Consider the following 27,146-nt stretch of genomic DNA (forward strand, 5'->3'; position numbering starts at 1 on the left):
GGATCCACTGATTCAGCATGGCGAGATGATGTGACGGACCGCTTGCTTCTCCCCCCCCACCCCCGCCCCCAGCTCGGATTTCTCTCTTCACACCTGACCCGCTCCTCCACCAGGTACGGCCGCGGCGGCCGCGGACCCGTTCGGTCCGGCCGAGCCGCTGATTTTTTACCCCCCCCCCCCCGCCGGTTATCGCAACTTCGCGCGCGACCCGTTACAACTCCGCGAGCTGCGCTTTGTTGTGCTCAACCACTTCCTCATTGGCCAGGTAACGCCGAGACCGTCGCGCCGGACTCCGTTGAGAAAATAGGAACTTGGCAGTGTTTATGTTCGCCCGCGGCCGCCCGCACGCGTTAATTCACCGCGAACCGTGGATTTGACACGTTCCACGTCCACGGGGGATTTCGGCGTGTGCGTGTTGAGCAAGAAGTTGGTATTTCGGGGGCAGTTGTGACCTTTTGTCGTCGCTGCGCTGCTCACTGGGTCCTGGCGGCAGAACACGGTGCGGTTGGAGGTGAAATCATAATAACATGCTTGTTTTTTATTTCTAGAAGCTGTTTATGTGAATTTTATGAAAGCCGAATTGAAGAGTTTGTCCTATTAATACGGTGTGCAGTCATTCGTGTCATGTAACGTGCGCGTTGTGCTGTAAAGTTAAGGAGAGTGAGACTTGGACGTTGATTCAAGGGAGTTTGGTGCGACGTTCTCCGCATACGGAACCCCGGGGCTAGCCGCCTGGACAGCGGGGACAGGTAGCGGCGAGTGCCGGCGGGACAGAGCCGCGGTGAGGAGCCCACGGCCGGGGAAGGAGCTGCGGTTCCGCGGCTGCTGCAGAGGAGTCTTCTGATAAGAATAGTTTGTTTTGTGGCCGCGGCTTTAACCGCAGAAACAACAACAGTAGCGCTAATTAGCTGTTAGCCTTAAAGCTAACTTAACTTCACAGGCGCGTTCATGAGCGACCGCAGCGGGAACGCGCACCGTTGAGCGGCAACAAGTGAGAGCAACAACATGAATGGAAAAAAAAAAAAGTAAAATGTATTTTTAAGTGTTGGAATCAGACTTAAAAAAGACATAAGTAAATGTCTTCTGTGATAAACAGTATTTAGGATTTAAATTGTAACTTTCAATGTTTTTTTTCTAAAGTTAACATGAATAAAATTAGAATCAATTAATTTAAAAAAATCTGTAATCATGAAGGGGTTAATTAGATGTTAAGGAAGTGAACTTCACGGGTTCGAATCCCACAGCTGAAGGGTCTCCAGCTAAGCATGACCTTTGACCCGCAAGGTTAATTATGAAATGGTTAAATACATTTAAAGCCCGTGTGGGTGAATAAAGTCTGCTTTCTTACAATTCTATAAACAAAAACACTTTTTTAGATCTTGCCATGACAGAAATAAAACAAAAAAAAAAATCTATTTTATTCATTTATACTTGGCAGATTCTATCAAGTCGATAAATAATTCGAATAAAACGTATCATGTATTATTTGCTGTATAAAAAGTTTTTTAATTGCTATTCAAAATGTTAATAAGCAGCAAATGGTTAAACGAATAGAAATGACTGATTAGCACAAAAAGCAGTAGGTATTGTCTCTTATTGTCGTTGCAGTGTTTTGACTGCTTTCTCTTCATGTTGCAGACGTCATGGCTGAAGACGACCCTTACCTTCACAACCCCAACCAGGTAAACTCGGCTGTGCGTCACAGAACTCGGGCATATTGTTAAAAAAATTTATTTTAATTTAGCCGGATGCTGTGAAGGCTTCAGTTTGTAGCGTTCAGGTGTTCTCCGAGGTAAATCTCAAATTAAATATGTTTTTTTTTTTTTTAAGAATTTTTTTTTTTTTTTTTGACATTTCACTGTATTTTGCATGAGAATTTTTCATTAAAAGTCTTTTTCTTGAAATTGAGTCATTTTCAGTAGTTGTTTTTGTTGTTTGTTGAATTATTGAACTTTTCATGACGTATACTCCGTGAAACAACTTTTAAAGGTTATTATGGCACTATTTTACTGGTAGTGATTAGATTGAGGCTGAACTCGCAGGCAGGAGTCAAACCTTCACATGTGTAGTGATGATGTGGGCTGTATTGTAGGGAGGCAGGGGGTGAAGGTGCAGGATATATATGTCAATACAGACGTTAAAAAACAAAACAAAACAGTCCTTGAACGGACCGTCACTGTGGGATCAGTCTTTTGTTCCCTGTAGAAACTTCACATTAGTGTGTGTGTTCAGGTGTGTTTGTGTGTTTTTCACCCCTGAAGCTTCACGTTTGTGTCCTGGCAGATCTTCGACAACATCATGATGGACCCGGGCTGGGACTTCACACACTTCCAAGTCATGCCTCCGTCCACGTCCGTGCGCACAGGTGAGACTCCTGCGGGACGTCCTCCGTCTTTCACGCCATCGCAGGATGTCGAATGACGTCGTCTCCGCCTCTGTCCTCCTCGATGGTCAGCTGCTCGGGCCGGTCGAACCCCGCCTGTGAAACCTGTTTTTAAAAAAAAGTTTTTTCCTGATTCCTTTTCTCGCAGGATCTGCGTCGTCGCATCCGACTCGTCCTGAATTGTCTGTGTGTTTACATGCCGCACGTTAAAGCTGCTTGATTCATCAAATTGTAACCGTGACGATGATTTCGGCTCCAGACGATCTCAAAATTCATATAAAGGAGGGAAAAAAATGATTTATGTGGTGCATTTCCGGTCAGTGTTGCCAGATTGGGCAGTTTTCCGCCCAATCGGATTATTTTTTGTTTACGTCAGGCGGGGAAAAAAACACGTTGGGCTGGTTCTTGGTAAGTACAACTTCTTGGTTTGGGCTGGTTTTTGTTGGAATGGACGGGTTCTGAGATGCGATTGTGCTGGAAACTGTCAACTGATCTGGCAACACGGTTTCCGGTGCAGCCTCCGGTGTCAGACAGGAAGTGACGACACATTTAACCTTAACGCGCCGGTGCTAGCTACTTAGCGCTAAGATGCTGCTTTAAATTTCGCCAGAAAGTAACGAGTGTACTGGTTCTTGCGTTGACGTACCTGCCGTTAACTAACATATATTGACGACGACGATAACGGTGGGTCACACCGGGGGTTTTAGGACACGTGTCATTTTAAAGCTGAGTCATGCTAACGGTGGCTACTAGCAACATGTGTTCAATAAATGCTTTTTCCAAATTCAAAGACATAATCGTGATTTCCATGTAGCCCAAAATAATCGTGATTATGATTGGTTTTTTTTTTCCATAATGGAGCAGCTCTACTGCACGTGCACTAATAACATGCATCATCGTTTAATCCGACGAATTGAATTGATCTTGGGAGTCTGAAACAGGAAGCGTCGTTTCTGACATGCATCGCGGTCGTGTGCTGGACTTTGAGTCACGGCGCGGCGAGTCACACTGGAGCTCTTTGTTCGCGCCTGAAAGAGGACTTTGTTCACTCTGGTCCCAAACGCTCCGAAAAACCTCCGCCAGGTGAGGCAGGAGAGGCAGGTGCAGGTGAGGCAGGAGAGGCAGGTGCAGGCAGGAGAGGCAGGTGGTGCTGCTGCGGCGTGAAAACGGCAAAAAAAACCTGAAACTCTGCTCCGGGTTTGGAAAACGAAAAGGGGAAAAAAAAAACCCAGAAGCGCTATAGTGAAAGACGAGTTTCATGACGAACGCAGAGTGACGGCTCTCACTTCCTCGTGTGTGTGTGTGTGTGTGTGTGTGTGTGTGTGTGTGTGTGTGTGTGTGTGTGTGTGTGTGTGTGTGTGTGTGTGTGTGTGTGTGTGTGTGTGTGTGTGTGTGTGTGTGTGTGTGTGTGTGTGTGTGTGTGTGTGTGTGCGGTTGTTCTGCATTACTTGTTGTAGTTTTTTGTGTCACTTTCAGTGAATTGCTTGTCTTCCTATCCCTCGTTTTATTGGACTTGTTTACATTTGATTTGCTGAATTCTTTGTGTTTTTTTTTTGTTTTATTCTGTTTCCCGTCTTCCGTCTTTAAAACATCTGTCTCCTGCCCCGTTTACACGACGACATTTCAGGTGAAAGCGCATCATTCTTGTGTTTTTAGAAAAGTTTCAAGACGGTAGCAGAAGCAGTGAAAAGATGTAGTTGCCACGCCCGGCCAGTAGTGGGTGCTGCTGGTCGTTACTGTAACAAAGCCACCACACACACACACACAGCAGTTCAATTCAACTTTATTGACATAGAAACACAAACAACAGTCATTTCGAGGGGCTCTTAATGGAGAGAAACCCAACAAATCCACACGAGCAAGTGAAAGGAAAAAGTGTAACGTGAAGAAACCTTCGCAGAACCAGAATCGGGTGGCGGCTTTCTGCTATTCTGGCAGAGAACAATGAGCTCTAAACATGAACGATGATGGAACACGGACATTCTGGTGGACAGACCACCAAGTTGGATTGTTATTACGGTGACTGTCAAAATAAAAGCCCCAGGAGAATATGGACGGGGAGCCATGAGGCCACGGGGGAAACGTTGTTGTTTTTTGTCCGTCTACTGAGCACGTGCAGAAGAACTACTTGCTGCATCTGTGGCAACGTTTTCAAAAAGTTGTTTCCAAAAAATTCCTCCTTGGAAGCCGTTTGCAAAAAGAAAGTTGTGTAAACACACACACACACACACACACACACACACACCCTCTGAAGTCTCTCCTCTTTAACGTGTTTCCTGGTCGCACGTCTTTGAAAGTCGTTTGTCTGGAGTTTACAGGAAAAACCCGTTAAAGTTTACACACTATAAATACTCAGGTCAGTTTTTACTTTATTAATGCCTCCAAATGGATTTTCTACCAGTGACTTTTATTGTAGAAAGATGTTCTTTATATTTTAGGTGGTTTCAAGCTGACGGTTGTTTGTTTGTTTGTTTTTTTGTCATTTTTAATAACTTGCGACGGTTTGTTTAGCTTCTATTGATTTGGGTTCTGCCTGGTGGAGTTCACGGTGCAGCGTACGTCTGTGGAAGGTTTACCTGCAGGTTGCCGTGGTGACGAGTTGAGGATGTGGCTGCAGGTTTATTGCAGGTTTATTGCAGGTTTATTGCAGGTTGACTGCGGGTTTATTGCAGGTTGACTGCGGGTTTATTGCGGGTTGACTGCGGGTTGACTGCAGGTTGACTGCGGGTTTATTGCAGGTTGACTGCATGTTGACTGCAGGTTGACTGCATGTTGACTGCAGGTTGACTGCGGGTTTATTGCAGGTTGACTGCGGGTTTATTGCGGGTTTATTGCGGGTTGACTGCGGGTTTATTGCGGGTTGACTGCGGGTTTATTGCAGGTTGACTGCGGGTTGACTGCAGGTTGACTGCAGGTTGACTGCATGTTGACTGCGGGTTGACTGCGGGTTTATTGCGGGTTGACTGCGGGTTTATTGCGGGTTGACTGCGGGTTGACTGCGGGTTGACTGCGGGTTGACTGCGGGTTGACTGCGGGTTGACTGCGGGTTTATTGCGGGTTGACTGCGGGTTTATTGCGGGTTAGGAATCGGAACATTTATTCTCCACGTCACGCGAGTGTCGATAGTTCAGGTCCTGCTGCCGCTGATCCAGAACCGGTTCCTCCACTTTCCTCCAGCCACTCACACTCTTTCCCTTTTCTATTTTTACCTGGAATTCTTTTTGGGCACGTTCTTCTTGCTCTGCCAGTTAACTACCGCAGTAATGGAGGTTTTCCCTCGGTCCTGTCGCAGCTTTCTTCTGTCAAACTGTGACCTCTGGAGGACACATGTGGTACGAACCATGTATTTATTTTATATGTGTAAATCGTGTTTTAATCGCAAGTCAGCAGCCAAACAATTTTTTTATTTTTTTTAAAGTACCCCTAATTGTCTCCTCTTGTTCCAGTGGACGGCCCCTTCCTGCAGATCCTGGAACAGCCCAAACAGGTAAACCCCTCACCGGTCCTGCAGCCGGGAGGAAACGCTTCTCCCAGGTTTTTCCCCTTTTTCCGTCTGATTATTCGTTTTCTCTCTGTATCTCTGGTCTCCAGCGAGGATTCAGGTTCAGGTACGGCTGCGAGGGTCCGTCTCACGGGGGTCTGCCCGGAGCCTCCAGCGAGAAGAACAGGAAGACCTACCCCACCATCAAGGTAACCGAATCAAACGCGCCCAAAACTGAAATCTCAAAATATCAAACCTTACATGAAAAACGAGTTCTGTCAGTGTGGAGACGTTTCCTGAAATAAAGCTGAAACGTCTAAAACCACAAACCGAGTAAAAGGTGCTGAGTCATGGAAGCAAACGTGGTTCTGTTGAACCGGAAACACTTTTTCTTTTTTTTTTTTTAAGTTGCAAAGAAAAATGGGTAGAAAATGGAACTTTCTGTTAGTTGAAGTCACACGCAGTGACACTTTTGAATTGCTGATTTAAAAATACGGTTAATAAAAATTAATTGAAGTATTTACTGATGGTTTTCTAGGTAATATTTACATCTGGTAGATTTTTCTTTGTTTGGTTTTTGGTCGGATTCCTGCAGATTTGTGGCAGTGAGAGGAAAAACCCGACTTCTTCTCTGGAATAAATGACTGCGGGCCGATCAGAACACTGCCACCTAGTGGCCAAAAGAAAGGCAGGCCTTCAATTCTTCAGTAGACTTTTAGACTTTTTGCACAAAACTGATGTTTCGGGAGAAAAAATAAAAAAAGCAAATTTTACTGCAATGATCGCCCCAGAACATGTATTGCAGGTAAATATTTCTGGTTTGTTTTTCAAGCTCTGCAAATTCTACATGACGGAATTTTTAAATGAAGTTTGATTATTCACATAAATTTGATAAGTGGAAAGTTTTACTGCATTAAATCGGTACAGAAATGACTGAAAGTGGTGAAGTCATCAAACCGCCCCGCTTGTGGGGGGAAAAAAATGGATGAGAACATGGTGTCAGAAATCCGTAAGGTAAAATAATAATAAGGGAATATATAAGGGTAGGGAAGGGTTAAATCTGGACGGGGACATTTGGAAGCAGACAACAGAAGAACCTCCTCGGAACATGATTATATCGGACCGGTCGGGTTTAATCTGCATTTTGGTGTAGGAGGGACACACACACACACACACACACACACACACACACACACACACACACACACACACACACACAGCAGAAAGTTTCCAGCTTCGGCCTCTGAAGCTCCCACATGTTCCGACCAAACCAGAGACGGTGGGAAATCCCCAGATTCCTGCCGCTGCCGCGTCTTTTGTTTCACAAGCTTCACTCTTTCGGCCCCGTCGGCGAAGAAAACATGATGATTGTGGTCCAGAGTTTTTTTTTTGTTTGTTTACAAGGAAAACCGTTTGTTTTGCTTCTGCGTTGAAGCGGCTCCTTTGCCGGTTCGTGTTGCGTTCATGGTTTCCGGTCCGGCGGCGGAATTCTCTCCGCCTCGCCACCGTAGAGTCTGTCCTCCGCTCTTACTCTGCTGTTTCCATGGTAACGGCTGGCCGGCTCCACTCGGCATCAGTTGGACATTTAATAGAAGAGCACATGATGTAATACTAGTAAATCCACGAGACTCTTTGATTCCAGCATGAAATAACTGTGTTTTGTCGTAAATAGTTTCACATTTTAGTGATTAAACCAAAAGTCTAAAAGTGCATATGTGATGTAAAGAATATTAATGTATCTTGAACTTACAGTACAGAGTTGCAAAGGGTTTACTTTTTTATGTTTGTATTGTTTTTTGTGGCATCACAGTGTCGCAACCTTCTGTAATATGTGGAAATTTAGTGCAAGAGAATATGACATCCTCGATTCGATTTATCACAGAATGCAGCATGTTGTTATAGGATGTGGATGTTATTATGGGGGGGGGGGCGGTGTACGCTGGGACCCCCCCTTCTCTGGTAAAACCTGTGGGAAGTTCATACAGACTCTTCTCACTGTCTGTGGTATCTTTTTTTTTGTTCTTGATCACCTTTAATCTTTTATTTCTAGGTTGTGGCTCGGTTGTTTTGACGGCTTAATATAGAAAACAGGAGTTTCCCCTAAAACTGCGGCTTAAATCTGCTACTAATATTCCAGCATTGACTCGTTTTCCTCCTGTGAGCTTTTTTCTTAATCATTGTAAATAGTTCCAACGGCTGAAACACCCGCCTCTGGAATCATTGAGGATTAAGAAGTGTGTGAAAGTACCGTATTTTCCGGGCTATAAGCCGCAACTTTTTTTCCAACGCTTTGAACCCTGCGGCTAATTTATAGATTTTTCCGGATTAACAGACTTCACACTGCCAGATTCTACTTCCTCATGTAGATTCCTGCTGTGTTTAGCCTCTGCTTCTCCAGAACTGGTCTTAAAAGTGACATTTGTGCTCCTGGTGGTCTCGTCTTGTTGCTGCTTCCTGGAGCTCAAAGCAGCAATGATGCGTTCAGGTGCATCACGTAAAGTAGAGCGCTGGACTCCGTGGATGAGGAATCTTTCCTCCTCAGAATCACAATCGTCAAATAACCTGCGGCTTATCGTCAAGTGTGGCTTATAGATGTTTTGTTTTTTAATTTTGCGGGTGCGGCTTAAATTGAGGGGCTCCACAGTGCGGGAAATACGGTAATTGGCGATTTGTCTCCCTCAGTGTGGTGTTGGTTTTTCTCCAGTTACTATCGCACTAAACTGTTCATTAGCTTGAAAGTGCTGTCTGACAGTTAAGTTTTCCTCACGAGGCAACTTTTTTGTTAAAGAGCAGGCAGGTTAGTTTTACACTATATTCATTAGAGATTCAAATCTTTATTATTATTATTCTGTTTATTCTGGACGTTTTTCGAACCGCAACTTTTTTGGCACTTTCCGGCTAAGTTCTAGCTTTTTGTAATCTCGTCAACTTTTTGAAATATTTCAACATTTTTGCAACTTTTTTCCAATGTTTACGGATGGAGAAGTTTTTTAACTCGCTATAACTTCTTCAAATCTTTACCGATTTCAACCATTCAACTTTTAAACTGTTCAGCTTTTGCAACTGTTTCAACTTTTTGAAACTTGTGCAACTTTTTGAAACTTTTTCAACTGGACACTTTTTCAACTTGTTTAACTTGTTCAACTTTTTGAAACTTGTTCAAATTTTTAAACTTGTTCAACTTTTTGAAACTTTTTCAACTTTTTCTACTGTTTGACACTTTTTCAACTGTGAGACTTTTTAAAAAAGTGGCACGATTTTCAAAAAGTTGCACTTTTTAACAAGTTGCACAATTTTCCAAAAGTTGCACACTTTTAAAAAGTTAAAACTCTCACTCCAGACCAGAGACGGGCCGGCAGGACAAAGCATTACAGTTTGCCAGCAGCATTCACACTATCATGCATTTGCCGCGGGAAATGCAGATCATCTAGTTCTGTGTTGTTGTTGTAGTAAAGAGCAAAATGTGAAAAACGTGTTTTCTCAGCATCCCGCCAGTCGAGAGCAGCTCCGACGACTATCGGACGTTTTATCGACATGTGACCTTTCACCTCGTTTTTTTTTTTTTTTTTAAACGCGAGAAGTTGGGCTGGTTTTACCTCCCGTGTCAAACCTCAGCGCTCACTTCTGCTGGTTTTTTTGTCAGAGTTGAGTTTTGTGAAGAATCTCGTGCTGGTCCGGACCTGTCCGATGAGTGTGTGTACGCCACACACACACACACACACACACACACACACATACACGTGGCGTTTCATGTCTTTGGGAATTTCCTCGCCCACGTGTAATTACAAGGAAGTGTGGTTGCGTCACGAACAGGAAAGGTGTTGATTCGTCTCCCCTGCAGACGAACGGCGCTTCCACAGGTGTGGAGACGTGAGCGAGCGCCCACTCTGACCCAGAAACTGACGGATCGGACGTGTGTAACACTTTTTCTTCTCCGAGTCTCGTCGAATGAAAAAAAAAAAAAAAAAAAAAAAAAAGCGATTTTCACCTCAATGCTGACACAGTTGAGATTTTTCAGTTTAATAGGCAACTGTAGTGTGTGTGTGTGTGTGTTCAGTTACACCATACGTGATATTATTGCTTTTTACATTTTTTTTTATATAAATGGTTCCACTAAACCTTCCACACGTTATTTACACGCTGCAGTCGTCTCAAAAAGTTCCATATGGTGGATTTTACTCAGTTTAATGGGAGTGTAATGTAGCTACAGATTCTTTTTCTTATTTCTTTTTATTTAACTTTATAACAAACATTCTGCAAACACCTGGCACACTTATTTATTTTTTTCTTTCATACTAATATGTCAGTAATGTGTCACCATCCTGAAATGATTCAAAAAACTCGAGCCGAAGACGATCCATACCTGCACATTAATAAAGTTTGTCAAACATATTCTGGCTTCATGAACAAGCGATGTTTCTGGTGTCGCAGGAAAAGTAGAATAAAACGAGTCACTTTAACTGCAGCGACGAACTGGAGGGGTAAAGGCAAATCTAATTTGTTTAATATATTCAATCCAGTTTTCTTTCCGTTTTTAGAAATGTATTCTGAAGATAACTTTTCCATCATATATACATTACAGATTCTATTTCACGCTTCGTCTTCCTTCATTTAAGATCTTTTAATATGCAGGCTCGCTTATTAAAAAAATTTATAAAAAAATGTATTCAGTTGGTAACGAATCTGGTCCATAAACACCTTTTAAATGTGAAAATAATAAAGGCGATAACTTCAGTTTGAGGTCGAAGCTCAATATTGACGGACTGAAGGAGCAGTGACGTCATGAGTTTATTTATACGGCGACATTCAAGCACAAAGCGACTCAGTTTAGAAGAAATGCGTTAAAACTAATAATAAATAAGGCAAGAGATTTAATAAGATAAGTTGAATCAGTAAATTCTTTTTGCAAGTAATAATGTTTAAAGTCCTGATTTAAAGGAAGTGAGTGTCGGCAGTCTTCAGGACGTTTGTTCCACAGGTGAGGAACTAAGAGCTGCTGCACCTCGTTTGTGAAAATGAAAAGCTAATAAACGTGTCGTGAGGATCCAAACCCCCCCGGAGGCTGAGGCGCCACGCAGGCCCGGTCAGGAAACCGTCGAACGACGACGCTCGCTGTGCTTCTAGGAACTGAGCCGGAGTGCCGGGAAGAGGAAGTGGGCTTGTGTTTATTTACTGCCGCTTTTTTTTTCGTGTGCATCGGCTCAGGCCTGCAGAAACAGGAACCAAGAGGAGATCATCTCATCTGATCGGCTTCATTCGATTTCCTCTGTGAATAGACGGAGAAATGGTGATATATATATATGTATATATATATATATAACGTGAGGAGAAAGTCTGACAGGCGGTGACTGCGAGTGCAAAAAGTGAATTGCATGTTGAGGAAAGAAAAGTTTCAAAATGACCACAAAGTGTCACGTCGTGACTCAAACTGTGAAACTGTGGGTAAAATATCAACGTTTCGTGATGCTGAATGACTGAAAGAGAGAAATGTTGACCTTACAATTCCAGCAGCAGCAGTGCATTATTAAGACGGTTTAACAGTGTTGAAATGAAGGTTTTGACAAATTAACATAAAGAACAAAGTGTCAGACGGAAACAAAGAGAAATGGTTGGATAATGAGAAAAGTCATGTCAAGATGACAAATTGTCGCCTAGTTGAAACAAAACAAACCAAAAAAACGTGACGAAGTTTGTAAAAATGCACAATAACCAACATCACTTAATAGCTTTATTTGTCACGGACAAAAAGTGTTTGAAAATCAAATACTGAAGGTTTTTATAAGTGTTTACAGGGAAGATTCCGGGGCTCAAATAATGTTTTGTAATATATTCCACTTAGAGCTCATTTTTGTAATGAGACATGCAGCTCCAGTAGCTCCAGTAGGGGGCGACATGCAGCTCCAGTAGGGGGCGACATGTAGCTCAGTAGCTCCAGTAGGGGGCAGCAGGGCGAGGAATGCATGGAGTGAAAACGAGTATTTAAATTCAAAGAAAAAGACGTCTGGGAGATTGTGGTCGTCTTCTTCTTGGGGTGAGCGTTGTATGAGCAGATGACGTAGTGTGTGTGTGTGTGTGTGTGTTCCAGATCAGTAACTACCAGGGACAGGCCCGGGTGGTGGTCCAGCTGGTGACGGCGCTCACCCCCCACCCTCAGTTGCACGCTCACAGTCTAGTGGGGAAACAGTGCGACAAAGGCGTCTGCATCGCGGACGTGCAGTCCAAGGACGCCACCATCAGGTCTGCCACACACACACACATTCACACACACACACACACACACACACACACACACACACACACACACACACACACACCCCCGAGCTGCCGTCGTTGACCGTTGGTTTGTGGCAGCTTCCCCAACCTGGGCATCCTCCACGTGACGAAGAAGAACGTGGCGAAGACCCTGGAGGAGCGGATGACGGAGGCCTTCAGGATGGGCTACAACTGTGGCGTGTCCATCCACCCAGACGTCGACGCCCAGCAGGGCGAGGTCCGACTCCCGAGAGAGCTGAGTGGTGAGCGCGAGTCTCGTCTCGCTATGGCGTTGGAACGAGTCCGCGACAGTGTTTGGACAGTGTCTGGACAGTGTCTTGGCTTTCATGTCTTTTATATGGGCTTTGATGTCTTTTATAGGGGTGTCGATGTCCTTTATAGGGGCGTCGACGTCCTTTATAGGGTGCTCGGACATACATCCTTTAGGGGCCGTCGGCGTCCGTTATAGGGGGTCTCGACGTCCTTTAAAGACGGTGAGGGCATTTTTAGAGATTGAGGACAATCTTTGTCCAAAAGCTATCCTGGCTTCATGAAGACCATTCCCGACGAGGACCGTCGTGAGGTAGCGAGGACAGTCTTCAGAAAGATGGCAGAGTGTGAGAGCGAGGACAGTCCTGACAGAAGTGGAATCTTCAGAAAGACGTGACGGTCTTTCCTGAGTGTCCCGGTGCCTCTGTGTCTCCAGACCACCAGCGCAGTGTGATCGGCAGCGCGGCGTCCCTCCAGGCCAAAGAGATGGACCTCAGCGTGGTCCGCCTCATGTTCACCGCCTTCCTGCCCGACAGCGACGGAGGTTTCTCCAGACGACTGGAGCCGGTGGTGTCGGAGCCCATCTACGACAGCAGTGAGTCCAAACGTCACCGCGGGGGGGCTTTGACCTGGTAGTTACTGCCCCTCCCCCCAGACAAGACCAAGCTCATCTTAAGGAGTGTTTTATTTTGGTAGACTTGAAGAAAAATGCCCTTATTTTCACAAATCCTTTTAATTACAACAGAAAACGCCGCCGATCTCGACGTAAAGCCGTTTATAATGAAACCTTCTGGTACAAAATGCAGTGAAAGGCTCCAGGAGCGTCTCCTGTACTGTTGCATTCTGGGTGTTGACGGCTCGACTTTTCGATTTGAGCCTGAAAGTCGCTTGTGCTGCAGGAGTCGTCTCGCTGTCAGGGCGTGGCGGTGGGGGGCCGTGGTGACGGGGTTTCGTTTCCCTCTTCTTCCTGCCTCCGTCAGTTTCTCTGCGCTGCAGCTTCCTCTCTGCTCTACTTTCACTTTAGCGGCACGGCGACCGGACGTCACCGTCTTCATCGTGTTGATTTACAATCTGAAGTCTTGACAGAGGCTGTGGTTCCAGGGGGTGCTTGAGATATTCTGACTAAACCAAACCGTTCGGCAAATTGTACAAATGTCATTGGTTTTTGTTTTTTTTACTTGGAATTCACACTTTTTCTTGTTAGAAAATGTACATTGGTGTTGGACATCAGTTTAAACTGGCTGGAAAATCTAGAGTTTGAAAGATTTTTTTATTTTTTTTTCCCATTTGGGCTCTTGGTTGAAACCAGAATCTCCCACAAGGGGGCACACCCCCAAAGCAGCAGGTCTTGATTGTGCTCCGGTGTCGTACTAATATCTGTTAACCGCTCACTGCTTTAGGAGGACGAGTATAAACTTTAAACCCCCGTGTTGATTTACAAATGACCTTTTGTTTAATTTTAAATTCCCGGGGCGGTTTGCATACGGCTCCACAATACTGTCTTGTGGTTTTTCATGTGAGCAAAGGCTCGCTATGCTATCACTAGGCTACCGCTATGCTATTGCTAGGCTACCGCTATGCTTTCGCTAGGCTACCGCTAGGCTACCACCATCAATCAACATGCACACCAAAGCCTCACATGTACTATCGCGAGAGAAAGTTACGAGATGAAAAGGATCAGAATGAGCTCTGTTTGTTTTTTTGTGGTTGTTTTTTTGTGGATTTATTTACAAATAAATTTAAACGGGATGTGTGACGATACCAGGTGATGAGTCCCTTATCGACTTCCTGAGACCGAGCTGAGACACTGATGATTCTGCCAAGAAACCTAGGAAACAAGCATTTTCCTAGAGTTTGTACAAACAAGTGGGTTTTTTTTGTGTGTTTTGCACCAGAAGGTTTCATTAAAATCTGCTTTATGTTACAATCTCTTCAATCACAGTCGCTTTCCATCGTAATGCTGGTCGACTGGAGACTAAATCAGGAGTCAAACTGGCAGAAAGGAAGAACCAGAAAAACTTTATTAACTTTTATTGACGTCTCCGTCCTCCGTCCGTCCCTGAAGTCCTCGACGGGACAGAAACTCACGGAGAAGCTCACCAGTTTCACTTTGTTCCCTCAGAGGCTCCCAACGCCTCCAACCTGAAGATCGTGAGGATGGACCGGACCGCCGGCTGCGTCACCGGGGGGGAGGAGGTCTACCTGCTCTGTGACAAAGTGCAGAAAGGTGAGGCGGGGGAGGGCCTCGCTCTGCCGCCATTAAAAAAAAAAAAAAAAAAAAAAAAACCCGATCGTAGCAGAAACGCTCACCAACAAGAGACCGACGCTCAGAAATAAAGCCGAGGTGCTGCTGGACGACCGGAGGATTCTCCGAGCCGCGGTGTTGAGGATTAACTGGTTCCCCTGTTAACTGGTGACCTCCTTCCTCCAGCAGATGTTAAAAACCGGTCCTGGTGAACGTCGTTTCACCGCATTTCCATTAAAGTTTAAAGTATCGTAGCGTTTGTTTTTCTTATTTTAACGGCGGGTGGCAGAAGTCACCAGTTAACAGGGGCACCAGTGAAACCGAAACACCGGACAGTGAAGCACCATCCACATCTCTTAATGTTCTAAGCGAGTGGAAAAGCACCACAAGTGAAACCAAACCAGCAAAATTCAAACGGGTGACGTTTGATTTTAATGTTTATTTCACCTCTCTGCTCCTCGGGGTCTTTTTGTGTTTCTACCGTTTCTGCTTCAAAGGTTTCTAACGCGACGGTTGAGCAGATTTTCCTGATCAAAGTTGAGCAACGGTTTCGTTTTGAGGTTTCTTGTGTTTTTGTTGGGGTTTTTTTCCTGGTTGGAACCGATTCAGAATTCTCTCGTCCAGGAGGAAGTCTAGTTTCAGGGGATTTCCCTCCGATATGTAAATGAGTCGGCAGGAGGAAGAACATTCAACTTCCAGAAGGGTTGTAAGAGGCGGGGCTTAGTGACGCCGTGTGTTTTCAGACGACATCCAGGTCCGGTTCTACGAGGAGGACGACTCGGGGCTGACCTGGGAGGCTCTGGGAGATTTCTCCCCCACAGACGTCCACAGACAGGTCAGTACCGCGAGTCGGAGCCGGCATGGCGACGGGTTGGGGGGGGGGGAAATCGGAGGTGCGACTTGTGTGTTTGTGGTGGTGACGGCGTGTTGTCATGGCAACAGTTCGCCATCGTCTTCAAGACTCCAAAGTATCGAGACCAGAACCTCCAGAAGCCGACGTCCGTGTTCGTCCAGCTGAAGAGGAAGTCCGACAACGAGACCAGCGAGCCCAAACCCTTCACCTACCACCCCCAGATCATAGGTAGGTCACATGACTCCACCCCCAGATCGTAGGTAGGTCACATGACTCCACCCCCAGATCGTAGGTAGGTCATATATTGTAGGTAGGTCACATGACTCCACCCCCAGATTGTAGGTAGGTCATATATTGTAGGTAGGTCACATGACTCCACCCCCAGATCATAGGTAGGTCACATGACTCCACCCCCAGACTGTAGGTAGGTCACATGACTCCACCCCCAGATCGTAGGCAGGTCACATATCGTAGGTAGGTCACATGACTCCACCCCCAGATCGTAGGCAGGTCACATATCGTAGGTAGGTCACATGACTCCACCCCCAGATCGTAGGCAGGTCACATATCGTAGGTAGGTCACATGACTCCATCCCCAGATCATAGGTAGGTCACATGACTCCACCCCCAGATCGTAGGTAGGTCACATGACTCCACCCCCAGATCGTAGGCAGGTCACATATCGTAGGTAGGTCACATGACTCCACCCCCAGATCGTAGGTAGGTCATATATTGTAGGTAGGTCACATGACTCCACCCCCAGATCGTAGGCAGGTCACATATCGTAGGTAGGTCACATGACTCCACCCCCAGATCGTAGGTAGGTCATATATTGTAGGTAGGTCACATGACTCAACCCCCAGATCGTAGGTAGATCACATGACTCCACCCCCAGATCGTAGGTAGGTCATATATTGTAGGTAGGTCACATGACTCCACCCCCAGATCGCAGGTAGGTCACATGACTCCACTAGTCGTCATGTCGTCTGTTGTGCTCAGATAAAGAGGAGGTGCAGCGGAAACGACAGAAGACGTTGCCAAACTTCCAGGACTTCAGCGGCCATGGAGGAGGAGGAGGTCTGTACCGAGGAGGAGGAGGTCCAGCTGCAGGAGGAGGAGGAGGCGGTGGTGGAGGAGGAGGCGGAGGAGGAGGAGGCGGAGGAGGAGGTACATTCAAAGAAACGTAAAAACTTTGCATCATTATTACGTTGCCGTTTCCGTCAGACTTCAGCAGCAGCTGATGGATTTGAGTCCGATTCCTCCTGCAGGGTACTACCAGGGCTTCCCGGCCTACAGCTATGGAGGAGGAGGAGCAGGAGGAGGAGGAGGAGGAGGAGGAGGTGGGGGGGGGTTCTCCACGGGGTACTCAGCTGGTCTGGGAGGAGGAGGAGGCATCAAACACTGTAAGTTCTGCCGACTCAAGATGAACCTTTATTGTCCAGCCTCGTCATTTAAAAGTTATTCCTGGTTGAAGCGAGCGACGGAGGCGACGGAGGCGATGCAGACGACGACTCGGGGTCGGGAGCCGCGCCGCAGGCCGCTGCCCGGCCGGGACACCCCGAGGCTGGGGAGAGCGGGGAGGAGGGCGGGGTCACGGTGGAGCCGGCGGGCGGAGCTCTGGTCCAGGACGCCAGCAGACGGCTGGACGCTCTGTTCCGGTACTCCGTCACAGGCGACTCGGCCTACCTGCTGGCTCCACAGCGCCCCCTGATGGCAGCGCAAGACGAAGACGGAGACACGTCAGTACACACACACTCTGTCACACACACTCTCTCTCACACACACACACACACTGCTGGCGCATCGTATTTTCTGCAGCTCACTAATTGCCCCCCCCCCCCCCCCCCCCCCCCACAGTGGGCTCCATCTGGCTGTTCTCCACAGCCAGCAGGAGGCGCTGAAGAGTCTGACTCAAGTGGTCTCTGTTCTACCTGGAGAGGAGGTGCTGAACATGAGGAACCATCTGTACCAGGTACACACACACACACACACACACACACACACACACGTACACACACACACACGGTTGAATATTATAACCTCAGTAAAATGTTTTTTTTTTTAATCTAAACTTCCCCAGACTCCTTTGCACCTGGCGGTCATCACGCGGCAGAGGGAGGCGGCCGCAGCGCTGCTGTTGGCCGGCGCCGACCCAGAGCTGGCCGATCGCCATGGCAACACGGCGCTCCACCTGGCGTCGCAGCAGGAGGGTGGAGAGATGGTGAAGTTTCTCCTGCAACACGACGACGTGAGGGAGCAACTGGAGCGCACTAACACAGCAGGTACACACACACACACACACACACACACACACACACACACACACACACACACACACACACACACACACACACACACACACACACACACACACACACACACACACACACACACACACACACACACACACACACACACACAGAGCAGGTAGAACACGGAGCAGGTACACATACACACACACACAGAGCAGGTACACACACACACACACACACACACACAGAGCAGGTACACACACACACACACACGGACCCAGAACCACAGCGGTTGTGCCTTCGTTTATCTGTGTGTTTCCGTGACGACAGGCCTGTGTGCGATCCACCTGGCCGTGCTGGCCAATCGGCTGTCGTCGCTCAGGGAGCTCCTGGAGGGCGGGGCCAACGTGGAGGCTCGGGAGCGCAGCTGTGGGCGGAGCGCCCTGCACCTCGCCACGGAGGCCGACAACGTGTCGCTGGCTGGGTGCCTGCTGCTGGAGGTACACACACACACACACACACACACATGCACACACACACATGCACACACACACAGTGCTGATCTCAGGGCGTCTGTCCGTTGCCAGGGAAACGCCCAGGTGGACTGCTGCACCTTCAACGGCTCCACGCCGCTGCACGTGGCCGCAGGGCGGGGCTCCGTCAAGCTCACCGCCCTCCTCATGGCCGCAGGTCCGTGACCTTCTTCTCTCTGCTCGTCTTCGTCGCCGCCGCCCTCGCCGTTAACCCTGTCGTTCTCCAGGCGCCGACCCTCGGAGGGAGAACTGTGAGCCGCTCTTCTTCAGCGAGGAGGAGGAGGGGGAAGATGAAGGCTACATCCCAGGAAGCACGCCTGTCAGTATGGCCGCTACTGCAGAGGTACTGTGTGTGTGTGTGTGTGTGTGTGTGTGTGTGTGTGTGTGTGTGTGTGTGTGTGTGTGTGTGTGTGTGTGTGTGTGTGTGTGTGTGTGTGTGTGTGTGTGTGTGTGTGTGTGTGTGTGTGTGTGTGTGTGTGTGTGTGTGTGTGTGTGTGTGTGTGTGTGCGCGCGCGTCTAATTCTGTGTGTTTGCAGGTGTTGGACCTTCTAAACGGTAAAGATTACGAACCAAAAACTCCTCACAGATCCTTCGTTCCTCCTCAAGGTGCGCTTGATTTAGGCACCTTTGCCTTTTTTTTGTGGCCTTGAACCTGAAATGTGCTGCACATCAGAGGAGTCGTGAGTAAAGTGTGTGTGTGTGTGTGTAGGCGACCTGATGAGTCTGGACGTGGGGGTGAAGCAGGCCGTGTGTTGTTCTCTGGAGAGTGAAGGATTCTGGGAAAGTCTGGCTCACAGTCTGGGACTGGGGATCCTCAACACGGCGTTCAGACTGAGTCCGTCGCCCGCCAAGACCCTGCTGGACAGCTACGAGGTCACACACACACACTCTCACATACACACACACAATGAGTGTGTTGTTAACTTGTGTTGACCCTCTTCTGCTCCGTGACCTTTTGACCCCGCAGGTCTCCGGTGGGACGATCAGCGACCTGCTGGCTGCTCTGAGGTCGATGGGAGACAGTAAGGCGCTGAGCGTCCTGGAGGAGGCGCTGTGTCACAGTGAGACGAGCGGTGAGGGGGACACACACACACACACACACACACACACACACACACACACACACACACACACACACACACAGGTCAGCAGGTGGTCCTCATGTTGTGGCCCTCCTCTCTTGCAGGCGGGTGTTCGCTCGGCCCTCAGGTGCAGGACCTGAAGCTGGACGTGGGGAACGAGAGCGGCGTCTGTGACAGCGGGGTGGAGCTCTCCACCACTTGACCACACACACACACACACACACACACACCTGCAGCTGGACCCCGTCACTCCTGGCGCTCGGCTTCAGGACGGAACATTTCTCCATCAGACTTTTGGATCGGGGAATTTTTTATTATTTTTTTTGTTTGAAAACGGCCTAAAACGCGTCTCGTCGATGTTTTTCAGAGCGTTTATCTCCCGTCAGTGTAAAGGAGGAATAACTCCTCCGACATGTGAAGCTCTGACCTCCTGGGTGGAGGAGGGGGGGGGGTGGAGGAGGTGTCAGCACCGGTGCTCAATCCAGTGAAGCGGCTGCAGCTTCCTGAGCGGATCAACGAACACGACTGAAACCTGAGCGCTTCTTTATTTATCCACACAAACTTTTCTGTCATTTGAACCAAGAGGATTTTTTTTTTTTTTTTTCCCCCAAAGACAATCTGCGTCTGATAAGTGTGGAAGTAACAAGTTACTGTAATCCAGCAGTATTTCTACCATCTAGTCTATTTTTAAAAGGCTCACATGATGTACAATCGACAAGCTAAAGGTTCTCCAGCTGTAAGAATCGTCTCCACATCTGGAACGACGTCCCAGAGGTGAAGACAGTCCGTCCTCCCTCTCGCTCTTTTAAAAAGTGTGTTGCTCCTACCAGCCAATCAGAAATCAAACCCTTTATGACGTCATCGGAGGGGGGGGGGGGGTTTAGCCAATCAGTCAAGGTAGGCTCCTCCCCCTTTTGACTCCTCCCACAATCAGGCAGCTCTGCTCTGGCACATGGCACCACGAGAGGAAAGTACTTCCTCCATCTTCCCATATATGGGCGGAGCCAGTCCAGCACACACAGACGCAGCAGATTCTGAATGCAGCTCCTCGGATCAATGAGACCAAGAAGAGTGGAAACGCTGGATTATATTACTTGTTTTTTTTTTTTTAAATGGTCGTTAACTACGATATTGTCTACGTCCACAATGTGAACTAAAACCTTTTATTGTGTGTCTGGAGCCTGAAAGCTTCGTTTTTTTTTTTTTTGTTTCCCTTCATTCAAATGCTTTTAACAATCTGTCCCAAAAAAAAAAACCAGGAATCAGGACTTTTTTTTGTGTTTTTCCCTGCGCAGCAGCTCCTCGCCACACAAAGGAATTGTGGGTAAAGTAGTGGTGCTGCTCACATGCTATTTAACTGCACTGTACAGTTTCAACTCCAGCGCTTAACTGGTTCTACATTTGTTCTCACTCCTTTTTTTTTTTTTTTTTAAATAAACAAACTGTTTTGATACTTAAGTTATTTTGAGCTTTGCGTTTCATTTAGCTTGAAATGAGGAAACTGGAAGCTGCAATTTGTTCGTCTTTATTGAGAAGAAAAGGTTCACAGAGCTTCTTTGATCGATTCTTTTTCAGTGCAAACGGGAGAAACGATGTCGGACGAACCGACGGCTCTCGAAGAACGAAGGAAGCCGTCACATTTTTTTCTTTCTTTTTTATTAGTTTCTCAGCAGCACATGAACCAATCACTGACATGCATTAATGATTCTTCTTATTGATCCGCTCCGTCTGCGTCCACTCCTCTCTTTGATTTATTCTAATAAGTTGGCACATTCACAGCTCAGAGTCCTCGGCTCTTTTATTTTTTTTAACTGTTTCACAAAGCGGAGGTCGATTTTTTTTTTTTAAAAGCTTCAAATGGGACAAAAAACAAACGTGAACAAATTGCAGTTACAGGTGTGTTTTTGGCGGGTGTGTGTGTGTGTGAGAGAGAAATCAAAAGGTGAAAGTGGAAGCAGGACGAGGATCACATGGCGTACTTCTGAGTCCAGTCCTGAGCCGTCCTGCTGTACCTGTGGGGGAGGGGCGACAGGTGAGAGACACACACACACACACGTTAATCTGCTCAGCAAAATGTAAAACCGTCGCTCAAACATTTGAGAGATTCTCTCGTGGCGCTGCGGGGAAACGTTTCTCCCTCCGATCCGGCTGCTCCCCAAAGTCCGGCCCACGGTTTGACTTCCCTCGTTGCTTTTTCTGTTAAAGCGCTTTGAAATGTCGTGTCGTATTTGTAGAAATAAAACTTAAAATCTATGAATCGTATCCTCTCGAGGGGTTTGGAGACTCTCTGGTCCCCGTTTGTTTTTCCACCGGTCGTTCCTTTTTAACGCGACCGAGAGCCGCTCCACTCTTCAGAAACAAACAAATAAATAAATAATCCCGAGAGCTCGTGTGAGGCTTCTGTCGACGTTTTCGAAATATCGTGGAAACGAGAATGTGTGCAGCTCGACTTCACTGCAACGTGGCACCACACACATCAATGTTAGTTTGATTTTCCCATCAGGCACCTGGGCTGCCGCTCCATCGCTTCATCACCGCAGGAAGGAACGCCAGAGAACATCCAGGTTAGAGCATCTTCCTCCTCCTCTGACTCCAGCTGAGTGTCACTTGGTATTTGCCGTAACGCTACTCTGGTGTTGCAGGTACCTGGCCCTCGCTGCTAGCTTGCGCGTCATGCAGGTTTTGAGATTCTGCAGCCATGCGTTCAGGGAAAACCTCGAGCAGGACAGACACTCGGGTGAGTCTCAGGTGAGCTCGGCGCTTACCGCTCACAGCATGGCATACTTCTCTGTCCACTCCCTGGCTAGTCTGCTATACCTGAGACCAAGTGGCAGGACAGCGGGTTAAAGCCTGGGGTGTGTGTGTGTTTCAGTGTGTGTGTGTGTGTGTGTGAGACTCACTTTGTAGGGTCTGTTTTGTAGATGCGGGCGATCTCTGGCACTAGCGGGTCGTCGGGATTCGGGTCACATAACAGAGAACAAATGGACAAAAGGACTGTGGACAGAAAACGGCTCGGTGTTGACAAATGCTCAGATTACCGCGGGATTAGCGTGAGATTAGCGCCCCCCAGAGGCGACTCACCTTTAGAGATAGTTAATGCTGGAGACCACTGTGATCTCAATATATCCAAGCAGATGCTGCCGTTACTGTTAATATTTGGGTGATAAATTCTTGTCGTGAAGGCGACCTGCAGGGGGAGACACTGGTCAGAGGTGCTGGTTTGAATCCTGGGAGGGGAGGGGGGGGGGCGTTTACTGACCTTGGGTGGTTTGAAGGGGTAATCTGTGGGGAAATGAATAGTCAGGAAGAAAACGCCACCCTGATAGGCGCTGTCGGGCTGGAGGGGACAGAGAGCAGCAGGTTAGAATGATGGCATCCCTTTCATCCTTTCATCCCTTTGTGACTCCACTTAATAGAACCGGGGCTTTTTTTGGGGTTCAGATTGACGTGAAAACTGAAACTAACAGTCGCCATAATAATCTAACTTGGGTCGTCTGTTGTACAAATTACACGTATTGTAATGTTTAGAAAGGGTTTGGTAAAAAAACTTTTTTTTTTTTTTTAATCCCCCACAATTTCCCGTTCTACCATTCCTTGGTAGGAAGTCTCGAACGACTGAACCTCGTTTACTTTTTTTATTTTGAGATTGTTTCCATGTATTTTAGCTCAGAGGACAATCTCGGCAATAAAGTTGCACTTTTGACGTCTGCAGTCATTTCTAAGAAAAATTTAATCGAAACGCAAATTTTTCTTTTGAGAAAAAAAACAACTAACTTGTTCCAAGGCCAAATCGCCCGGCCGTGTTTTATAGCGCTGACACACTGTACGTGTGTGGTGTCGTTACAAAAAAAACCAAGTGGCGCCAACTTGTGGCCTGACATGTGAACTGCGTCGTTTACAAAACTTTTCAGGAAGGAAAACTTTCAATGAAAACGCTGTTAGAGCGAGAGAAACTCACCGGGCCCATAATAGTTGCTTGCCAATGAAAGACTGCAGAGAAAATCAGAGGGGGGGAGGGAAAGAGGGGGTGGGGGTTAGAGAGGGTCCAACATTTGCTTGACGTGCAGAAAGAGAAAAACATCAAAGAGCTCACGGTCGTCTCCTACAGGGCCGGCGGAGCACTGAGCCGGGGGGTCTTTGGACAGATCCTGCAGCTCCTGCACACACACACACACACACACACACATTAGAGAGGTTCAGACTGATGCAGGTTAAAAACACACAGAACTAGAAAATCCGGTTCCGTCACGGCGAAGCGCCGCGAGTTCAGACCCAACAGCAATTCAACAGTCTGACGAATAGTTTCAATGTTCTTCCCCAAGTCTGCGCCGTGTTCGGTCGTTTCCGTGGACAGAGGTTGTTGTTGTTTTGGCTTAAGAGGCGTTTCACCTTTTGGTCGCCATGACGACAATGTAGAGAACAATATTTAGTGGTGGACGATTCTCCTTCCTGCGTTTCCTCCGTCGTCCAAATAGATCAGATGCCGAGTTGAGAGACGATCCGTTCCTCACATGCAAGTTCCTGCGGTTCCTTCAGGATCACATCTGGACCGTTGCCGAGTCCAACAGCCGGGACGTGAAAATAACTGTCATCACAGGTTGTCGGGTTACCGGCTAAACCCGGCGGGCTAAATATCACCGCGGCCGGCTGACCCCGTTTCTGCAGCCGGAGCTGGAACGTTGTGATACAATAATACTTCGACTGGAGGAACGGAGAGTGTTGGTAAAACCTCGGTGTCTGAACACACACACACTTTCTGGAACAAACCCTGAAGAATTAAACCGCATACAGCTTTGGTTTTTTGTGTAAACAGGTGTAGCAGCTACATCCGCTACCAGCTGTAGCCGCAAGCAGCTACAGTCGCTACCAGCTGTAGCCACAAGCGGCTACAGTCGCTACCAGCTACAACTGCAAGCAGCTACAATTGCAAGCAGCTACAGTCACTACCAGTTCTCTAGCCGCTACCAGCTGTAGCCGCTACCAGCTCTACAGCCGCTACCGGCGACAGTCGCTACTAGCATTAAACCACCTCCACGTTTCTCTCCTGTACAAAACCGTTCCCTGAAGTACAACTTCACACTGTTTGCTTGCTTTGTTTGTTTCCTGAATCATCAGTGCCGTCGGCAGACGGTGACTGGATCCAGCATGACTCAGCATTTGCCACCAGATTCAGCTGGGCGCCGCGCGGTCACACGCGCCGTCCCGGAGGGCGTTCAGAGCGCTGCAGCGTCTCAAGACGAACTTAAGAGCCATGCTGGAGTCACAGTCGCCTTTTAATGGAGCTCCGGGTCGAGACACAGACTCTCTTGTGTCCCGACCAGCATTTTTAATTCATGCTAATCATTTCCGCCGCAGGTTCATCAACGGCCACTTTCATCCCGTCACACTGGCCGCGTTTCACCACCGCCGACCTTTTCACGGAGCCAATAATTGATCCGGAAGCTTTAGCGGGGGGAGGCCGGGAGCTGGCGGTCGCACCTGCAGGAGATGCAGCGGCTGCGGCCTGCAGCTCGTCCCCCGTGTGAATGCAGCGTTTAAAAAAAAAAACAAAGCACGACCAGACACACCGGCCAATACTGACGAGTCAGCAGCGGGCTATTTTTACTCAGAGGCGTGCGGACACAAGAGTCGGGAGGCCGGATCGGGATGTCGCAGCAGAAACGCGGCAGCTTGCAGGATGACGGGTTTGAGTTTCAGCCTGCAGGAGGAGGAACAGCAGCCTGCATGTGACGGACATGTCAGGCTCAAGACGGCTCCTCTTTCACTTCGGTTTGACAGAACATTAAAATAACCGGGATGCTAGCAGACGGTACCAACGAGTCGTCTCTGGTTCTGTTGGAACGACACGTTTGTTCAACGTTTGTTCAGAGAAACGACTTCCGCTGTGGACCGACGACGTTCCACGTCTCAAACACAACCTTTGTTTTGTTCCACTCAGATGAAGTTGCTGGTAAAATGATCATTTCCTCCACGTCACTGCTCCTTCCCGAGGCCGGGCCCTCTGGGTTTGTTCACTGAAGTCCCACTCGTCACTGGGAATCTCCCGTTGAGGAAGTGGGAAGTTTCTGAAAAGCTACTTGAAGTGGCGAAGAGAAAGCAGACGGGCGTCCGTCCGTCCAGAGGCGAGTCGTGGCGACGGCGTCCGTCGGGGACCCGTAACCGACTTCCTGTGTAGTCACGTGGAAACGGTACTTCCTGAACCGGAACCGTTCAGAACGGCTCCGTCAGTTTTGCGTTTTATCTTTGCAAGCCGGTTCTGGACTCGGAGGACGAGGGGCTGCCGTCTCAAATGGTTTAATCTCCTTATTGAGCATTTGTTCCAGAAGAAATTTGTCAAGTCTTTCTGTTGTTGATGTTTCAGCTCATGAGTCGTTGAAATAAAAAAACAAGACCCGACATTTGTCTTGTTTTTCTTTTAAACCCAGAGGTCATGATGTTGAGAGACGTTCTGCAATGGGCCTCAGTCGTTTGGTCTCTTCTGAGCTTCCAGGATGAACTCCAGTCCTCCGGGAGGATTTCCAGGATGAACTCCAGTCCTCCAGGAGGAACTTCAGTCCTCCAGGGTGAACTCCAGTCCTCCAGGGTGAACTCCAGCGTGGCGTTCAGTCGTTTGGACCCGGATCAGTAACAAGTTCCTGGAATTTGATTCCTCAACATGGGAGAAGAAGTGTAACTCTACTTTTAACGGCTCCTGGTGGATTTAGTTCACAAGTAGGAAGGATTGAATCAGTAACTTTACCAAGAGGAGGAGTAAAGTCGCTGATTCATATTGAACCTGGAGCCTAAAGCAGCACTGGAAGATCTGAAGATCGTTTACTGCAGGTTGACGACTCCAGGTAATGTTTACTGCAGGTTGACGACTCCAGGTGATGTTTACTGCAGGTTGACGACTCCAGGTGATGTTTACTGCAGGTTGACGACTCCAGATGTTTACTGCAGGTAGACGACTCCAGGTGGTGTTTACTGCAGGTTGACGACTCCAGATGTTTACTGCAGGTAGATGACTCCAGGTGATGTTTACTGCAGGTAGATGACTCCAGATGTTTACTGCAGGTAGACGACTCCAGATGTTTACTGCAGATAGACGACTCCAGGTGATGTTTACTGCAGGTAGACGACTCCAGCAGTGTGTCTGGTCGGAGGCCCGTCACAGGCTCTCCTCACTGCATTGAGCCATTGTCTGGTCCTGGAGCCTGACAGAGCCGGAGCTCCGCGACCCTGTCTGGAGCCTGCCTACACACACACACGCACGCGCACACACACTGCACATCTGCATTCACATCCCAAACACACCAATTGACAGTTGGGACCAGAAACGCCGCGCGGCGGCGGAGTGTCGCTCGAGCTAACGCTGCTAGCCGCCGAGCTAACGCTGCCAGCCGCATACAGACGAGCCGCTCGTGCTGAATTAAAGAAGCGCGTTACCTTGTTGATCCTCTTCAAAGCCATTGTGTCGGCGAGGAGGGACCGGCCGTCGAGGAGCAGGAGGAGGAGGTGTTGGAGCGAGAGGAGGAGGAGGAGGAGGAGGAAGAGGAAGAGGAAGAGGGCAGGCTAGCTCACTAGCATCGAGGACCGCGAGCTTCGGCGGCTCGTGCAGGTGCTAAAACGAGCTAACGGCAGAAGCACGCGGGTTTCCGTTAAAACGTCGTGTTTTGTCTCGGCGTGGAGCCTCTCCAGCACGGCAGCCCCCCCACCCCCGGGTTCAGGCTGACACTCCGAGAAGGAACCGAACGGACCGCAGCGGCTCAAAATGTCTTCCGTTCAAGGCAAGCAGCGAGCAGCTGTCACGCTCGCG

The 27,146-nt window shown here is 48.1% G+C and overlaps 2 protein-coding genes across 4 annotated transcripts; one reads left to right on the top strand and one right to left on the bottom strand.

Moving 5' to 3' along the window:
• On the top strand, window positions 1-21,225 carry nfkb1 (nuclear factor of kappa light polypeptide gene enhancer in B-cells 1). Its single transcript, XM_080502383.1, has 22 exons — window positions 1-113; window positions 1,639-1,682; window positions 2,284-2,365; window positions 5,830-5,870; window positions 5,975-6,073; window positions 11,950-12,101; window positions 12,216-12,379; window positions 12,823-12,981; window positions 14,509-14,613; window positions 15,375-15,466; window positions 15,574-15,712; window positions 16,484-16,575; window positions 16,943-17,223; window positions 17,342-17,456; window positions 17,565-17,766; window positions 18,067-18,236; window positions 18,324-18,426; window positions 18,497-18,612; window positions 18,806-18,875; window positions 18,979-19,142; window positions 19,237-19,342; window positions 19,456-21,225. The coding sequence occupies exons 2-22, from the start codon at window positions 1,644-1,646 to the stop codon at window positions 19,551-19,553; spliced, it is 2,589 nt and encodes an 862-aa protein (XP_080358509.1). The 5' UTR covers window positions 1-113; window positions 1,639-1,643; the 3' UTR covers window positions 19,554-21,225.
• On the bottom strand, window positions 20,912-27,146 carry ube2d2l (ubiquitin-conjugating enzyme E2D 2, like). 3 transcript variants are annotated; one of them, XM_080502143.1, is made up of 8 exons: window positions 26,777-27,132; window positions 23,445-23,508; window positions 23,310-23,341; window positions 22,611-22,688; window positions 22,433-22,538; window positions 22,252-22,345; window positions 22,117-22,168; window positions 20,923-21,363 (listed from the first exon to the last, which is right to left on the bottom strand). In XM_080502143.1, the coding sequence occupies exons 1-7, from the start codon at window positions 26,798-26,800 to the stop codon at window positions 22,120-22,122; spliced, it is 447 nt and encodes a 148-aa protein (XP_080358269.1). In that variant the 5' UTR covers window positions 26,801-27,132; the 3' UTR covers window positions 20,923-21,363; window positions 22,117-22,119. The 3 variants fall into 3 exon arrangements, with proteins under 3 accessions (XP_080358268.1, XP_080358267.1, XP_080358269.1); XM_080502141.1 differs by having other exon boundaries at window positions 20,913-21,363; window positions 22,433-22,688; window positions 26,777-27,146; XM_080502142.1 differs by lacking the exon at window positions 22,117-22,168 and having other exon boundaries at window positions 20,912-21,363; window positions 22,433-22,688; window positions 26,777-27,146.

This window comes from Blennius ocellaris (assembly GCF_963422515.1).
Source record: "Blennius ocellaris genome assembly, chromosome: 9".
Taxonomy (NCBI): domain Eukaryota; kingdom Metazoa; phylum Chordata; class Actinopteri; order Blenniiformes; family Blenniidae; genus Blennius; species Blennius ocellaris.

Excerpts from the sequence above, each read along its gene's own strand:
- nfkb1 (XM_080502383.1), top strand. The coding sequence starts at position 1,644 with ATGGCTGAAGACGACCCTTACCTTCACAACCCCAACCAG. Across the intron at positions 15,467-15,573 it reads CCACAGACGTCCACAGACAG|TTCGCCATCGTCTTCAAGAC; the intron begins GTCAGTACCGCG and ends TCATGGCAACAG. Across the intron at positions 17,457-17,564 it reads TGAGGAACCATCTGTACCAG|ACTCCTTTGCACCTGGCGGT; the intron begins GTACACACACAC and ends AAACTTCCCCAG.
- ube2d2l (XM_080502141.1), bottom strand. The coding sequence starts at position 26,800 with ATGGCTTTGAAGAGGATCAACAAG. Across the intron at positions 23,509-26,776 it reads CTTTGAAGAGGATCAACAAG|GAGCTGCAGGATCTGTCCAA; the intron begins GTAACGCGCTTC and ends GTGTGTGTGCAG. Across the intron at positions 22,346-22,432 it reads AGCATTAACTATCTCTAAAG|TCCTTTTGTCCATTTGTTCT; the intron begins GTGAGTCGCCTC and ends TTCTGTCCACAG.